Consider the following 18,264-nt stretch of genomic DNA (forward strand, 5'->3'; position numbering starts at 1 on the left):
AAATAATTAAAGACCCTTTAATAATTCTGGCTTTCATGTAGGCTTTTTTTATAACTTATTTTAATATATAATTGTAATTCCATTTCATATTTACTTTAATATTCTATAGTTTTATTTATTTTTAACTCTTCAATTTTTATTACTCATTACTTTTTTTGTTTCTATTTTAGCGCTTTTAACTTTAACTCTTAACTTTTCCCCCTTATTGTTTATTTATTTACATCATATTGCAATTGGTGTGCATAAAGGCTGATTTATACTTCTGCGTCGAATCGACGGCGTAACCTACGCCGTAGGTCCGCGTAGCTCCCGTACCTACGCAGAGGCCTACGCACGTAGCTGACGTGCACCTCCTCCAAAATGTAACTACGCGTAGAGCCGACGCGGACCGCAAGCTCTGTGATTGGTCCGCTCGACGGCTTTGTCTTTCCCGCATTCACAGCACTTCCGGGGTCCCGGACATCGGCCACACATCGGCCGTGTATTTCATCTCCTCCTCTCTATTCTTCATGTAATCATGTCTGTATGATAAACAGCAACATGTATCAGCTGTAGATTAACATAACACGCCCTGAATCGATGTGGAAAAGTAAACAGAGATCGTAGCGGGACCGGAAGCAGGCGACCGGCTATCAGAGAGACCGCACTGCCCTCAGGCGTTTCGGCGGAGAATTGCTGCGCGACACAGACACACCGACGCAGAAGTATGAGGGGCTCATGTCCGCGTCAGCCCCTGCTGCGTAGGGCGACGCAGAAGTATAAATCAGCCTTTAGTCTCTACTTCCTACCTCCTATCTTACCTGCCAATCTATATAGACGTCACCCAGGGCAAAACTATCAACATATAAAAGTGACTAACGAAATATACTAATACCCCTATGGCATCAAAGTTAATCACCTTAAATTAAACAATAAATAAATCAATTGATTAAAGTAAAAATAATCAAATATACGAAACAATGTAAACAGCTCCAACACTGTTGTTCAAGATAAAAAATGGCGATGAGCTGATGCTGCTAGCACAATGAACTGTTAACCAACAACAACAACAAACTCCATCTGCAGTGTTCACATCCAAAACCTGCTTGATGGTCTCTGAATCCACTTAAAGATAAAGCAAAGTCAATCAACAGATGCTTTTAACGTTTGGATGAGAGTTCATAACTTTATATTTTCTATGAGCTGAGAAAAAAAATCCTGAAATATTGAGCTGACAACAATTTCAAGAGATAACCTCCAACATGTGAAAAACTGCAGCCAAGGCATGTTTGGTATCTTAGCTTGATGACTGTGAACACTGATGTGATATTTAAAATCTGCCTCGTTGGCATCACAGTGACACAACTGATGACAGGAAACAGAGAGTTAATTGATTGTCATGTTTAAAGTCTTCGTTAAAACAGAGCTATGTTTATGTTCACCGCACACACACACACACACACACAAGGACAGACACACAAACTTGGCCCTCAGCCTAATGCTGTCTGGCAGCACGGTGTTTTCCAGTATTTCGGGGTTAATTCCTCTTACAGCTATCATGTGCTGTTGTTGTGACGGTCCAGGCCAACTGCTGCAGCGATATTAAATAGGGGCCACACGGGGATTAGAGCCATTTAATCTCAGGTTCACCTCCATAACATAAAGACCTCCAGACTGTCTCCATCTCTAAGAGAGTAAGTACGATATAATACGCCATCCTCAGCATAACACACAGTTATTCCATCACTCTTTACCCTCTTCTTTATCTCTCTCCTCTTCTTCTTCTTTTTCATAACCATAAACATAAAAAAACTCATATCCAATAAAGTCAAACAAACAGTGAGACCCAGGTTCGGCTCCAGCTGGAACTCCACACAGCAAACAGTAATATTTTCTGAAGGAGTTTTGTTTTCCTCAAAGTGTGCTTTCATTAGATTTGTGCAAAAGAAATAAAAAGTAATGAACTGCTTCTGAAAATCTCTCTGCAAGAAGAAGGAAGGAATGAAAATGTGATCATCAAAAGAAGCCTTTCAAGCCAATCAACTTTGATATCTTTCAACCAATCAATCAAACTTAATTCTTTAATGAAATTTTTCAAGTACGTGTGTGCTACAGAAGTTAAACACAGTGATTCTCCTATTTTTAATTTAAAGGAGGGAAATATAACACAAACATGGTCACCACAAATCTACAGTGAGAGAACACTGAGGTGGAAACATGAAATTCTTCTGATTTATCTGCTTAAAAAACAAGAATTAAAACTGCATTTAAGTCACAAAAGTGTATATTGTACAAAAACCAAGAGGAGACCTGAGCTGCCGAAGTACGAGTCATTAAAAAAACAGGTGATCCAGGTCCTTTAACTCTCAAGTGGGAATCCTGTGTTATGTTCTGGTCCTGAAAACTGGAGCAGCCAGTAACAAACAATACAGCCAGTGTGTTAGTATGCAGCAGACCTGGGGTCATTTAATGACCTATATCTATCTCTATAGGTTCAGCTGTATCAAGTCTAATTAGTGCACTCTGAGACTGATCCAAGGTAATGAGAGGAGAAACTCACCTCCAAGCTTCTTCCATGGAGGACGACGTTTGCAGCACAGATGGAAATGAGATGCTGTGATGATTACATACTTTTCCTATGTAGGTTCCGCTTGGTGATTCCATGCTGTGTAATAGGATAGCACTTGTTGACGTCCGTTCCCAGGTCAGTCCCAAAGGTGATGCTGCAAATGCTGTGTGATCTCACGTGAAACCCATGAATGGAATTCATCTTCTGACGTTGTATGGTGGCTGACAGGAGAATTATGGCCAAGCTGTCGTCTCTGATGGACATTTTCTTTTCTATATATAGTCTCGTTGAAATTATTGTACTGTACACCTTTTTGTTTGCTGCTGTACCTCCATGAATTTCCCCGTTGTGGGAGGAATAAAGGACTATCTTATCTTATCTTATACCACCTTGACACTAAGTAAGTTTTACTAGTATTACAAGTTTACAGAGGCTTTTCTTGTTCATCTAGCTCTCGTCCAGAGTTGTACAGCCTTCATTAACTCTGTGAAGAGTTATTTTATTTTTATCATTACTTCTTTGTAATTTTTCTTTAAAATAATTAACTCATCTGATTACAGTTTTTTTTTTACAATTGCTTAAACATGATTTTGAAAACAGGGCTCATTTTGTCAAAACACTACACACCTCAGATCCTTTGCTAAATGAAACACTCTTGTAAAAATTATACACTAATTTATCAAAACTCTATTTGGTTACCATATGAATGAATTCTGTTTGAACCAGTTACACACTGCTGCTGCTAACTTAAAACACTTTCAGCAATTCTACTTCTCAGTGATAAGAGAACTGTAAGTGAAGTACACAGAGAGAAAGTGCATTTACAATAAATTCACCAAACACTACACAAGACCAACGCTGCAGACTGATGAGAATATCATTTATTTCTCTCTATAAATCAGTCAACATGTCAACATGGAGAAGCACAACAAAACAGGTCCCAGTTTTCATGCTAATACGTACAGTAGTGTGCATAACACTGTAAACTCAGCAAATATCAGACAAACATGAAATACTGGATCCAGTTGCAGGTGAATTGGTGTTTCTACACTTAAGCAATAATGTGTTTGTGCACCTGATGGTTGTGTTAAACCAATTGGCTCATAGGTGTGGTCATGTGACAGTCAGTGCTTTGGAATTTCAAGGTAAGTGATATACTTCTGTGTCTAATGTATAAAAGTGTGTTTAGTGTTTTGCTAATCAAAAAGTGTGAGGCTGACATTGTGCTTATAGTGGTGCAGATTTTGTGTTTTGTTGCCCCCCTAGTAAAAAACTGTAAATTGGTGTTCCATTTTCACATATCATGGACACAATTGAGATTGAGAAATAAACTGTAGCAAGAGACATGAAATGAAAGAACAACAAATCCAAAATGATCTTTTTTAAGATTAATTCTTTATTTATGTATTTTTTTCATTTTTTTTTCATTTTATGTATTTCTTTATTTTATGCATTTCTGTGTGTGTTTCTGTATTTACATTAAAAAACAATAATGATAATCTAAAGCCCACGTGAAGACGACACCTCCCTCGAGCGGGCGAGGAAAAAACTCCCAGGCTGACCCTTTAACGGGAGAGAACTGGAAGAAACCTTGGGAAGGATCACACAAGAGGGAACTCCCTTCCAGAGATATCTGAGTGTCGAGTGGGCTAAAAATCAAAACTAGTCTTTTTGGGGGTTTAAAACTTTTCTTGACTTCTGTTTAGTGCCATGTCAGCTGGTGATGAGCATACCTCCCTACTTACCTTCCCCTTCATGTTTCCCAGTCTTTATCAGGGGCTTTTTTTTTTCTCATGGACCTGGTCATAGGTGGGGACTTTTCAGTGCTTGTTTCTTCCTTTCTGTAACCACAAACAAACACAAAGTTATGGAGCTGATACCTCCTTATTCTTTACCTTCTTATTCTTCTGCACAGATCAAATGTTGATTTGATTTATTTTACAGCAGCATTAAAGTTAAATGAAAAAAAAGGAAGGATGTAACACGTACATGTTTCTCTTACGAGATCTCTTCTTGGGCACAGCCTCAGGAGACTTATTAAGGGGATCTGTTGGCAACAAATGAAGATAATTAAGTCACATTTTGGATTTTAAACATCATACAATAACAAGCAGTTTCACCAAACCTCAACCAAAACAGTGTCGTTTACATGCTGCTATACTTAGCACTGTTTGTATAGGAGTCCAAGATGAGCTTACTTCTATGTGTCTCCTCCTCCTCCTGGTTCATCTTAATTTTTTTCTTCTTTGGTGAATCACTTGTAAACTTTCTGCAAGAAGCAACCCTGGTTTAAATTCACAGAACTTTACAGCTCAATTAAACTTCTTTAAAAAAGTGAACAAAACACCAACTTTAATCCTGTATGTGAGGCTTTGTAAGTTTCCCAGGTCCTCTTCCTTTGTGGTTTAATGTCTGCCTCACTGGGTAAAGCCTCCTCCAGGTCACAGGTAAGTCTCCTCTTCTTCCTCACAGGTGAATTATTGTCTTGTTCCCTGTGTACAATAAAAATGTATTAATCTCTTGAACTTGGAGTTTGAAAGATGTAATATTGTAGTATAAGTTAACGCAGCAAAGTCTGATAACACCTACCTGTGTCCGCTGTGTGCTGCTACAAAAGTATCCCATGTCCTCTTCCTGTTTGGTTTAATCTCAGCCTCCTCCAGGTCACAGGTAAGCTTCATCTTCTTCATGTCTGGTGAATTGTTTTCTGGTTCCCTGTGTACAATAAAAATGCATTAATCTCTTGAACTTGGAGTTTGAAAGATGTAATATTGTAGTATAAGTTAATGCAGGAAAGTCTTATAACACCTACCAGTGTCTGCTGTGTGCAGCTATAAAAGCATCCCATGTCCTCTCCCCGGTTGGTTTAATTTCAGCCTCCTCCAGGTCATAGGTAAGCCTCCTTTTCTTTCTCACTGGCGGATTGTCTGGTTCCCTGTGTACGATAACAATGTATTAATCTCTTGAACTTTGAGTTTGAAAGATGTAATAATTTCATGTAATATTGTAGTATAAGTTAATGCAGGTGTGTCTGATAACACCTACCTGTGTCTGCTGTGTGCAGCTATAAAAGTGTCCCATGTCCTCTTCCTGTTTGGTTTGGTTTGGTCTGTGTCTGGTGAGGCGTTGACTGATGCGTCTTCTGTGTTTTCTGGTGAGTCTGAAACATCAAAAAATAAGAAATATGATGTTATAGCAAAACTTAATTTTAGGAAGTAAAGGGGCGTGTTCACAAGAAGAAAAAAGTTGGAAAATGTGATGTTGATGGAGTTAGACTCTCCCTGATTGCAAGATCATTTCAACCAATGAAACGATATCCTCTGATAATTTGAAGCATCAAAACAAACCATTTATCAAAATCTGTTTTCAAATTAAAGAACTCGGTCGCACATCTTCTCCTTAACTGAGTTGACCGTCAATTTAACTACCTCAAACCTACCACCTCTTCTATGTGCTGCATAATAACTCTAAAGCATCTGAAGTCTAAATGATCCACCTCGGTTCTCTTATTAAAGATTTGGAGGAATTTGTTTTGTATATAAAGATAATAATAATGACAATAAAAAAAAAACCTTGAATAATAGAGAATCTATTTTCTTCTCATTTTAAGAGCCAAATTAAAAATAATTGTCAGGTGTAAAAATATTAGAGTTGCAAGAATCACGCACACTCTCCAACTTGCAAATAAAAATTTTAATTGCAACATTTGGGTAACAGACCTTCATCAGGCAAACATTTTGCAAAGACAGGCTTAAAAAGGGTGTGGCTTAAAAAGCTAAGGTTTAAAGCTAGGGTTGGTAGACACGGAAAACTAGCATGAATTTGAATGTAGCATTTCCTCAGGACTCCGTCTAACCCCTCCCCCCCTCCCCTCAGGGCTCCCCCAAAACCACGCCCCTGCTCAAATGCAGGAGTGCCACTGATTCGGGACCAAATGATGGGGACTGATTCAAAACTGGTCCTCACCAAAACATTCTCAAAGTGAAAGTTAAAAACACAAACAAACAGGAAATGTACGTTTTGCAGGAGGCGGGCAGAACGGCAGGACAGGATTTGATTGGTTTCATCATTTGGCTCCTGATGGCAGGGATTGGTTGGTGTTTTCCCAGGTTGACTCTGGCTCTAGATAGCAGCTTTCTTTCTTGCTCTTTTTTAAGAACACATTATGTATTGATTGCTATCGGGACATAAAGATCATTTTAACCAGTATAACAAAAAGTGTATCTAAATCTGATTACCAACCCCAGCTTTAAGTTGTTCTGCCTATCTTTGCCAAATGTTTGCCTGATGGAGGTCTCATTCCACACATCTTACAGAAAGCACATAATAAAGAAACATGCAGACTTAAGGATGAAGGAACCTGTGCCAATATGCTGACGAGCTTCTGGGTTCAAAGACTCTTATAACACCAGCGCTCTGGATTTAGCGCTGATAAAACATTACATCATCAGTTACATGAGAATTAAAGATACCATCTGCTGATCTGAACTGCAGGTTGTTGCACCAGCTGCAGTGTGTAGGTTCAAACGTAGCTTAAATACACCACTAAGTGAGTGTTTATATGTTGTCTTTGGCAGAAGATGGATGTCTGGATGTTGTAACTAGTTATGGCTCATTGCATCTGCAGTAAGGTCATGCAAAAGTGCATGAATGCTTAATGTTGAATTTTAAATCACACCTTCGCTAGTTTAAAAAGTTGTCTGTGTTGCTTTTTCATCTTTAACTCAACACTGTTGTCACTTCTTTTCTCAGTAACAGATGATTTAAAGTTTGAGACAAAGCAGTCTTACGTCCTCATTAGCTTACCTGCTCTCCTCCTCTTCCTCTTCCTGTGTTCTGATTGGTCGTCTGGACTTCTGCTTCCATCTTCTTCTAAAATGTCTCTTTTCCTTTTTTGCACTGTTGCTTGTTCTGCAAGGCTGGTGGGATCATCAGTTGTAGTTTTCGTCTGTCTTAGTCCTCGTCTGAGACCACCTCTGTGAGGAGATGGAGCCCCGTCAAAGTGCATGGGTGAATCCGTATCCAGCTGGGTTCTCTTCCTGGAAAAAGTGAAACCGGTCTCCGGCTGTTGGGATGATTTTTGGGGCTCGTCTATGGAAAGGCTGCTGGAGACGGAAGATGCGATCGTCAGTATGACGGGGTGTTCTACGGGACTCTGCCAAGCTGGGGTAACATGGGAGGAGTTGTCCTGCTGGACGGGGCTGGCGGTGCTGGTGGAAGGCTGCTGGTTCAAGCACAGCTGCTGGTCTTGCTGAACCTTTGAGTCTTGGCAGACCTTCATCATTTCACAACCCGATTTTACACTGCAGGGAATAAACAATCATTAGATCAGGAGTTCAGAAATGTGGATAACTATCAATCCTTTGGGGATAAGATTGTCAAAAAAGCAAATGACTTTAATCACAATAAAAAAGACTAGAAATGTTCATCATGGACTTACTAAAAGCTGTCAGGGAAGCTCTGTGCAATGTCCGTCATGGTGATGAACGGATCCTCGAGGAGCTCGCTGGGTGTTATCCGTTTGTCGATGTCCAAATGAAGCATCCTCTTCAGTAGCTCCACAAAGCTGTCTCGGTCCTTCATCTCTGCGGCGGTGTCCTCTTCTGTAAGGTGATGAGCTGGTCTAACTTTCTTCAGGTCATCCAGGGACTTATATTGGGTATCAGAAAAGCTGCTGTATCCACATTCAAACAACGACTAAAGAGAAATGATGTTCAGTTAGATTCATTTGAACACAAAGAGCAGCATGGGATGAAAACATGAATGTAAAGGACAGAGATATAAAAGAGGACAATGCAGGTGAAAGTCCATACCTTTAATCTCCATCGGCGGCCCTTCTTCCACCTCTTGAAAAAGGTTCTTGTTTTTAATCCGGCGTTGAGAGTTCGAAAGGGGAACTGACCCTGAGTCTGCAGAATTTGTCGTATCTGTTGGAGCAACACAGTCAATCTTTTCACTCACTTCTAACACTTCCTGATTTGACTTGAAGAGAGTTAAATTGCTTAGAAAAAAGCTCAATTTGGAGGCAATTGTCCTCTGATGAACATACCATGTCGTACTCGCATGTTCCAGGATAAAGTACATGACCCAGGTACAGCTCTGCGGCGATGCAACCCAAAGACCACATGTCGATGGCTGCTGTGAAGGGAGATCCCAGGATGACCTCTGGAGCCCTTTAAGAAAAGTAACAACATTTAAATCATGTATGTTTTGCTTCAAAGGAAGTCTAAAAAAAAGGACTTTAAGGAGATGACAGAAATTGTAAATCTGGACTTCTGGCATGTTTCCATTTACTCACCTGTAATGTCTTGGCTGCATGTATGTTCCACACTTTGTCTCTGTAAAGTAACATGCTAATCCAAAGTCAATCATCTTTATCCTCATTGGCTGGTTAATGTGGTCCACCAACATGATGTTGTCCGGCTTTAAGTCTGAGTGCGCTAGTCCTTGGTTCTTCAAAAGTTGTAGAGTTATTCCCATCTAAAGATATGAAACATGCAAGATAGTCAGTCACTGCTTCACTTGATACTTAAAGCTGCACTCGCATGCTTCACCCCAAAAGTTCAGTTTGTTTGACGGTGATAAAAGATACTGAACATACCTGGTACAAGACTGGCCGGATTTCTTTCACGGTGAGAGTGTATGCAGGTTTCTTCTCCAAGTAATGCCACAAACTCACATCGAGATATTCAAACTCCAGACAGATGTTTCCGCTGTCGACAAAGGAGTCGTAGAATTTGACAAAGTTGTATCGGTCCGGGTCGAAAGCTCTCAGCTTTTTAAGGATTTCCACCTGAGGGAGAGATGTGAGAGGTTAAGGAGACCGAACGACTGGTAGACAATCGTACAAACATGAGAACAAATATTTAAAAAGGAAATAAGAAAAAGATGTTTGTACGGCTGCTGTCAGAACACCGCCTCAGAAAGGTGCAAAAACATAGTTAGATCATGAAAACTGTAAGTTTAACAGTGGGAGGATAAGAAGCACCTTGGTTTCAGCACAAAGCTAATGTTTATGATCAAAGTCTAAGGGTGTTTACGTCTTGCAGTTACTTAAAGATCATCATTAACCCTCCTGTTATGTTCCTTTCTTAGGCACAGCAATAATGATCCTGGGTCAACTTGACCCGGGGCATATTTGATGATCCAAAAGTGTCAGAACCCCAAAAAATCCCAATTAAAATATCATTATTAAAGCTGCTGTGAGGAACTTTTAGCTTGTATCGATTCTGGCGCCCCCTTGTGGACAAAGTGATACCTCTTATCTCTTGTCCTGTACATGCAAAATAATTGTCTTCAGGCATTAACCTCATCCTGTTGTCTTTTAACATTTAGACTTATCTTACAATGTGATTATTTGCAATGAAAACAGCCAAAAAAGGGTGTTTCTAAAGCGAGATGTCAATCATCTGTTCTGACACCTACCCCCTCAGAGCAGTTTTAGACATTAAAATGAGAACAGAGAAGGTATCAGTGTTGTTGTAGATGGTCTTGTTTGCTTTTGAGGGTCATAAAGAGGCATCAGTATCAGTTTCAGTCTGTTTCTCAGCCAGTTAAAAACTCCTCACAGGGCCTTTAACTCCATTACTAACCATTTAAATCAATATTCTTTAATTCTCACAGATCATAGTTCAATGAGGATAATTCAGTTGGGGATGTTAAAACTTTTTTTTTATGTACATTGGAAAGTGATTGGGGTGAAATATGTCACATAGTTGCAAAGAAACATTCAATATTTGACACCTCTGACCCCTTTTAGCCTCTACTTTGACTGCCGGGTCAAACTGACCCACTAACAGTATCAATGTAATAAAAGCATGCAGGGGAGGTTTGCAAATGTGTGAAATGAACCATTTTCATTGTGTATGTTGTTCAAGCTAATTAAGCCAAGCAGAAGAAGTTGCATAGCGAAAAATACTTTAATTTTTTTTTTTAAATGGGTCAATTTGACCCGCAACATAACAGGAGGGTTAATTGAGAGGATAATCAGCTCTTTCATTGGTTGTGTATGGGAGCTGATTTCTGCCAGAATAAGTCAAAAATAAAATAAAACTCAGCTTTTAAAGCTGAAATGTTCTAATTGGAAGTCAAAGTGTTGACTGCCAATCACATGATTTAGATATAGCATTAGAAATGCTTTGATTTCTAAGTTGAATTTAGTTATTTACTTATTCTAATTACAGGAAAAGTTTCAGCCCTGATTATTTTAAAGCTCCTGAGAGGAACTCTTGGTTTGCGTTGATTTTGGCGCCCCCTATGGACAAGTTGTGTCTCTGCTGTTATGCCAAGGAAGTATTTTCTGACATAAAATCTCATTCAGCTTTCTTTTAAATGTTAAATATACCACTAACTGTGAATATTCCTGATTTAAAATGTGTAAAAAGGCGGTTTCTTTGGAGTGCTGTTGATCGTTTGCTCTGACACCTACCCCCTCTCAGCGCTTACAGGCATTCAAAATTCCAATGCAACGTTTGTAAACATGCAGCTGGTGGATCTCTTTGTTTTTTTAGGTCATAAAGAGGCATCACCATCAATTTCAATCTTATTCACAACCAGTTAAAAACGTCGCACAGGAGCTTTAAGTTGAACGAGTTAAAATAGAAGAAGTCAAATATATTTTCTACATAAAAAACCTTCTTACTTTTTCTCCTCTTTTTTAAAGTTGCATTGTTAAATAACTTTTACAGTCAGACATAGGAAATATATATGTTTTGCCCTCAGACACTTATTATTATTATTACATTGAATGTTATCGAATGTTATTGCCGTACCTCGTTCTCAGCCTGAAGTGTGAAATCTTTGTGTTTCATGACCTTCACGGCCACCGTCTCATTGGTGGCTGTCTTTAAACATTTTGCAACTCTTCCAAAACATCCCTCTCCCACATACGAGCGAACCAGGTAGTCAGATGACGGGGAGGAGATGACATCCAGGATGGCCTTTGTTTCGTCGTCTGAAGAAGGGGATGAAGACAGGTTGGTGTCCCTGTCTCCAGATGATGTTAGAGACTGTGGTTGGTCTCTGTATGTATCCTGGAGAGGAAAGAAATGAGATACACAAAATGTTGTGTTAGTCAAACTCTGCTAAAAAAAAACAAGCATTTTATAAAGGATCATTGTCAGCAGATATTAATGTCCCTGAATTATCTCAGGGTTGAATGTTTTTATATCTTGTTGATATTTGGGGCAGAAAAAATCTAACTTCAGATCTACCCAAAACGAAAATCAATTAAAAAGGTGTCAAATTTCAGTTTTAGACACATTAATAAATGGAAACGTTTCCTCTAATCACAGCTGAGTGAGTCCTCTCACTTCCTCTCTTGTGTTTAGATAAATCTCTGCTCAAGAGTTAGACCCAATTCGCTAAATCTAATTTACGGTTACATTAAATGCACATTTTGATTGATTTCTTTCACTTTAAGTAAATTAACGAATCAAGCTTACGCCACATATCTAGTTACCTAAATGTATTTGATCAATCATGTGTTATCCTGTTAAGACCAGATTGAATTTGGCTGCAGAAATACAAAACAAACTAAAGCTGCAAACAGCGTTCAACAGGCCCTCGCACACCTGCAACCACTGCCTGCTTGCGTACAAGTCGTTACTGTGCTGCAGATACAACCAACACATATCAGACACATGAAGTATTTCCTCTCATAAGCTATCTTTAACATGCGTCCCATCATAACAGCTTATAGTATGATCTGTCACAAACGTTTCTTCAGATGATAACCTCATTAACCCTTAACCTAGACCATTTTTGGGGCGCCAGACTCTCCTGAGTTTATTTTTTAATATGCTGACTGAGACAAATGTGGTATCAATAGAAAGCTGAATATGTCTGCTGTAACTTAGTTTTTACAGCTTGCTGATAGGATTAGCGGTTCAAAAGTTATCAAACATTTAAGAACAAGTAGCCGCCGGCTGTCTGTCTTTGAGGGTTAAAGTCATGTCCTTGTCTTCTGGTCAAAAGCAGTACTACAACGTATGCTGTGCTTCAAACTGCATGAGTATGCTCACAGTTTGAGCCCAGGTCATTAAGATCATGTTGGTTGTTCCTGCAGCACAGTAACGACTTGTAAGCTTGCAGCTTTAATTAAAATGTTTACATCTTTGTATCTTTTCTGAATTTCGAGCTGCAAATTAAGCTGCTCTGATGGGAGACAACTGTCAGAATTTGTCTCTCAATAAAGTCAAATTAATCAGTAAAAAGTAAGTAGATACAATTACTTTAAGTGTACAAAAGTGGGATTAAATTACATGCAAACTAAAGCAAGATTTGTTGGGTTTTTTACAAACGCTTGAGCTCATTTTTCTTGCAGATCGCAATTTGTGCCTAATTTAGGCTGAAACTTGATCATCTTACCATGTTGTAAGTTGAAACTTGTGGTGTGAAATCAAATCTTGAAAATCTTGGTCCTCATTGTTGATCTTGATCCTCTCGCTGCTGCTAACTCTGAAGAAGTCAGAGTTAAAATGAACAACCTGATCATGTATCCTCTACCCTTCAGAGTTCTCATTGTAACGCATCATAATGGAGCCTGTAATGTCATACCGACATTCTCTATTTTCAAACAATAACAATCAGGCTGTTGACTGAAATGGGCTTCTGAACAGCAACCTGTTGGTTGTTGTTTTTTAAATACTGTCATGCAAACCACCATGTTCATAAAATCCACCTTTAAAGGATCTTAAAACTTAAAGTTTGTAGATGTAGATGTTTAGAAAACTGCCATCCTTTAATTTAAAGAAGTGCACCACAATCACTTTACACAGGTTTAAATGAGTAAACGGACAAGGAATTTCTGCTCTGTGTGAGGGATGGTGCATTTAGCTTTAAAAACCCTGTATCCTGCACTATAGGTTGTTTGCATATGACGTCATTTCTGTTGCTTGGCAGTGGCACGAAATGCAGATGAGGAAGTGGTTAGCAGCAGTCTAAATACAGAGAAATGCCTACAGTTTGCATTTTTTACGGTTTCCCTAACCGATCAAACAGAGAGAAGTCGACAAGTGTTTATCATATCCTAAAGGTCGTGGTTCTCAAGGGGGAAAATGTTAAAAACTCTCTGAAAACCAGGAAACAATGGATAGCAAACCTTCGTTTATGGTCAGGAGGAGCAGAGTCGGATTCTGCCCGTGTGTGTGGTGACCACTTTGTCCAGGGTAAGTTAAAGTAATATATGTATGCTGTATATATGTCTATGTTTAAGGAGCTAACTCCTTCCATACATTGTAATGTTACATTTTTCCCATCTTTGTTCTGCTGGAGTTTTTAACCATTAACGACAAACAATAGGTAGTAATTGGTAATGTTAGCCTGATAGCTGATGTAAGTTATTATTTTACTTGCTGCAATCTACCATTGACTGGAGCGTTTAGAGTGGTTAACCTGCGCTAAGTAAACAAACGTTAGTGTTGATAGCATTGTGGCGAGGAGGACAATTCATATGGAAATTAAAGGTGACATATCATGCAAAATTGACGTTCTAATGGTTCTTTACCTGAAATATGTTTCCCTGGCATGTCTACAAACCCCCCGAGAATGAAAAAAATCCATTCTGCCCCTGTTCTGATTTCTCCACCTTTCTGTAAATGTGTGTGAAACGAGCCGTTTCAGACTTCTGTGTTTTTGTTACGTAACAACAATATCCGGTCTGTCCCGGAGTCAGAGCTCGGAGCTTGTTCAGCCCATAGACTGTATAAAATAATACTGAATCCCTCCTCCGTTTTTCATTACCTGCACAAATGTGTGCTAACAAGGAGCTTAGGAGGGAGGCATGCTAGTTGTAGGCTGTCTTAATAAACACAAAGGTCGGTTTTACTCCCCACGTCTGCAGATTTGAAGATCTAGTGGATGATTTTTATTTATCATGGATAAGTGCTAGCGCTAGTTAGCATAGCTACATAGCTACATGTTCATAGCTGTAGCTGTGTACCAAGACACAGGTCGACATACTGATAAATAAAACAACAGGAAACACTAAATCTGTGACCAATCCTTCAGAAAAGGTTCCGCTGCCTTTCTGGCAGAGGTCGGTTTTACTCCCCATGTCTGCAGATTTGAAGATCTAGTGGATGATTTGTATTTATCATGGATAAGTGCTAGCGCTAGTTAGCATAGCCACATAGCTACATGTTCGTTGCTGTGTACCAAGACACACGTCTACATACTGATAAATAAAACAACAAGAAACACTAAATCTATGACCAATCGTTCAGAAAGGTCCTGCTACAGGCGCCTCTCCGTCAGGATCAGATTCAGAGGGTTGAAGTAACGCGGTCTCTGAGCAGCCGTGTATATTCAGCCAACATGTAAACATTAGATCAACGTGCTGGAGTGCCGAGGCACATCCACTTCCGGAGGGGGCGTGGTCAGAGGGAAAACAGAGTGTTCTGATGAGGACTGAAGAAGAGGACTTTTCAGGCAAACCAAAATCGGATTTCAAAGTGTTTTTTTGAGCATAAACTTTAAAGACATGTTTTGGGGACCTCTTAGACCAATATATATTGATGAAAAAAGCGTGATATGTCCCCTTTAATTGAAAAATACTCACCCTGGTGAAAACATAACGACAATCGTTGTTGAGCACCTTGATACCCAGGTCATGGACCCAACCACTCAAGAAAATTGTGAGCCTGGAGGCTTGCATAACAAATCCAACAGAACAGTCATACTACATACTAAATTCAAACGCAGTATGTAGTAGGCAGTACGTACTGTCTACTACATTAGTAAGTAGTATGTAGCAGGCCATTTCGAAAACAGCCTGTGTGTTTATAGTCTCTGGCTGTTTCTGAAACGTCCTGCTACATACTTCCTAGATGTGTAGTATGCAGTACGTACTTCATACTGTGTTTGAAGGTAGTCTGACTGTTCTGTTGGATCTGTTCTGCAGGATGCTGGGTCAGGCGTCGCTGGATTTCCGGTTTCGGAAAGCGGAAGTAAAAAACGACCAAGCTGATAGATAAACTGCTTCTTTAGCATCACTTATGATTAAAAAAACTGAATTTCCCCCATCAAAAAAAGAAGTAGAGGCAGAACGTTAGCGCTGTGCATTGCGGGAAACAGTTCGTGAGGGAGACTGGTCTGATGCATACTGTGGAATTTTCCCGAATCAGTAGACATCCAGGTTTTGGCATGCTGCAGATTTTGCTCTTGTTCACATACTACATACTGAATTTTTGCCAAATCAGTACATACTGCTGGTATAGTGGACAGTTTCAAAAACAGCCTCTGTTTCATTCCTTCTATGTGAGTTCATTGTGTGTTGTGTGATGTTATGTCAAGGCATCCCCAGTGTTTTTGTTATTTCATGGATTTTGAGTTAAATAAGTTTTTGTTTATTGCTTTTGTAAATTAAATCTTTTTTTTTTAATCTGCACTTGGGTCCTCCTTCCACCTTTTACCCATCGTGACAGAACTAGTGATGCTCTTTCATTGTAAGGAGGGTGTTTCTCTGAGGCCTTAGAGTTTATTTCTTGTTGTAGTTTAAGTTAATAGTGTTTGGATTATGGTTATGAAAGATCAGCTTCTCTTTTGTTCGTGTTTTTCAACTGAAGCTTGTTTTAAGTTGTTTGTTTTTCCTTATTTTTGTAAACCTTTAAAACTGCAAACACTTAGTTCCCTCCTTTTCCTGGGTTTCATTTTTATTCTTACTTCACCCTTCGCTTTCTGGACATGTTTGTTGGTCATTATCATGGCTTTACTGTCAGTTAAATGAATTCATAGATGACCCTGTAAATGTGGAGAACTCTGTTACCTTGCTTGTAAAGTAACGCACCAGAAATGTTATCATTCCTCACTTCTAAATTTGCCAAATCGCCACATTCCAGCTCTGAGCAGCATTATAATCACAAAACATGATTGTGCTCACTTTACCAGTGAAGGAGTTAGTGAGGAAATAACAGCCCTGATGGTTAGGAGACAGACAAGGAGTCATTAGAGGAGAGGAGGCATGGATGGAAGAAGAGGAAGATGAACAACAAAGAGGAAGGCAGAGTGGAGAGGAGAGGGAGGTGTCTTTGCACGGCTCCGTCACCCCACAAGCCCCCATGGTGCTGTGAACCGCTGCCCTACTTTAGCCTTTTACATATTTTATGACACACACTCATAAATACTGATGCACACACACTCACTGCTCATCAGCACACAAATCTAAGAACGCCTGCACACACACCTACACACACACACACTCACAGTGAAATGCTAGCTATATAAACATGTGTGATCACTCACTAACTGAGGCAGGGAACGTGTTGGTGGTTTGCAGTGTTAACTGAGTCAGCTCTCTTTAAGTGTGCCACATGTATGTGAATGTAATGTATTATATTTGATAAATATAGGATTTATTTTCCTTCTATTCATCTGTTTAATCACACTCAGGTGTTTTCATTGAGTTTGCAAATGTTGCCTTTACATGAAATGACACTGGTAATGAAAATGCATTCAGATTTTTTTGCACAAAGTAGATGCTTCCAGTACAAGAACGCTGCTGGTGGACACAGGCCCTCACTGAACACCAATCAGTTCTCTCAATCCTGGCGCTAATTGCTTTTATCAATCAATCAATCTTTATTTGTATAGCGCCAAATCACAACAAACGTTATCTCAGGACGCTTTTACAAACATAGGAGGTCTAGACCACTCTATGTCAAATTATGAACAGAGACCCAACTTCAAGACAGGGTAAGACTCAGTCTGACCCCACCTTAATCCATCATGAGCATTGCTCATCGCAGTATTAAGCTAGTTACAGTGGAGAGGAAAAACCTCCTTTTAACAGGCAGAAACCTCGAGCAGAACCAGACTCATGTTAGACAGCCATCATGCCTCGACCGAGTTGGGTCTGGAAAGACAGATAGAGGGGAGTAAGAGAGAGCGGTGATAGTGATGAGACGAGTAGTAGAAGCTGTTGCCGCTGAAGTCCAGTACGTCCGTATCAGCTGGAGTCCAGAACTTTTACTGTATCTGGAGGCTCATTTAGATCATTTCATTCTAACTGGCGTGACCACAAGGCCTGAAGTGTGTAATATAAATCTTTGAATAATGAATGAACTTTCTCATGTTGTATAAAAGCAAACTCAAGACCTACCTTTTTAATCTTGCTTTTAATTAAGTTTTATTTTTATTCTTAACAGTTTTATCTATTTATTTATATATTATCTATTTCAAATTTAGTCACTTTTATTCTACTTTATTTATTTATTTTAAGTCTTGCATCTTATTTTCTTTTAATGGTTTAATATTTTAGTCTTTTATTATCTTAGAAATGTATTTTACTGGTGAGTTTAATTTCCTGTTTTGAGTTTTAACATCTTATTTTACCTCCAGTGTTTCCTCATTAAGATAACATGAGAGCGTTTCCTCAGTTCGTTCGGCACATTATTTAGATTTTTGTATTTATTTCTTTTATTTTTATTGTTTTTATTACTTTTGTTGCATATTGTATTGTTAACCTTAGGATTGTGGGGTGGGTTTGGGGTCGGGGTTGGGGCTGGGATCTTTTTCTTAATTTATTCTACTTTAAGTTGTTTTTCTTGTACAGCACTTTGTGTTACAATGTCATTGTATGAAAAGTGCTTTATAAATAAGTCTGATTGATAAACACTTGAATGCACAGCAGCCATATTTAAATGTAGGTGGTTATAACCAAGCGGCAACTTCCAGCCGTGAGAATTGAAGCCAATGTGGAAGTGTTAAAAACTGCAGTT

General features: G+C 39.2%; 1 protein-coding gene across 3 annotated transcripts; it reads right to left on the minus strand.

Moving 5' to 3' along the window:
- Nucleotides 1-4,247: 4,247 nt before the first annotated feature.
- LOC117822379 (homeodomain-interacting protein kinase 2-like) lies at nucleotides 4,248-13,079 on the minus strand. 3 transcript variants are annotated; one of them, XM_034697078.1, is made up of 15 exons: nucleotides 12,917-13,074; nucleotides 11,320-11,580; nucleotides 9,150-9,341; nucleotides 8,847-9,028; nucleotides 8,598-8,721; nucleotides 8,362-8,475; nucleotides 7,989-8,245; nucleotides 7,355-7,851; nucleotides 5,594-5,708; nucleotides 5,361-5,483; nucleotides 5,138-5,263; nucleotides 4,900-5,040; nucleotides 4,747-4,817; nucleotides 4,538-4,595; nucleotides 4,248-4,389 (listed from the first exon to the last, which is right to left on the minus strand). In XM_034697078.1, exons 1-15 carry the CDS (start codon nucleotides 12,917-12,919, stop codon nucleotides 4,302-4,304), a joined length of 2,352 nt encoding a protein of 783 aa, XP_034552969.1. In that variant the 5' UTR covers nucleotides 12,920-13,074; the 3' UTR covers nucleotides 4,248-4,301. The 3 variants fall into 3 exon arrangements, with proteins under 3 accessions (XP_034552969.1, XP_034552970.1, XP_034552971.1); XM_034697079.1 differs by lacking the exon at nucleotides 5,138-5,263 and having other exon boundaries at nucleotides 12,917-13,077; XM_034697080.1 differs by lacking the exons at nucleotides 5,138-5,263; nucleotides 5,361-5,483 and having other exon boundaries at nucleotides 12,917-13,079.
- Nucleotides 13,080-18,264: the final 5,185 nt, after the last annotated feature.

The sequence above is a fragment of the Notolabrus celidotus genome, chromosome 12 (assembly GCF_009762535.1).
Source record: "Notolabrus celidotus isolate fNotCel1 chromosome 12, fNotCel1.pri, whole genome shotgun sequence".
Lineage (NCBI taxonomy): Eukaryota > Metazoa > Chordata > Actinopteri > Labriformes > Labridae > Notolabrus > Notolabrus celidotus.

Coding starts and splice junctions, on each gene's coding strand:
- LOC117822379 (XM_034697078.1), bottom strand. Junction 5,709..7,354: donor GAGGAAGAGGAGGAGAGCAG/GTAAGCTAATGA, acceptor TTGATGTTTCAG/ACTCACCAGAAAACACAGAA. Junction 4,596..4,746: donor GGAGGAGGAGACACATAGAA/GTAAGCTCATCT, acceptor TGTTGCCAACAG/ATCCCCTTAATAAGTCTCCT.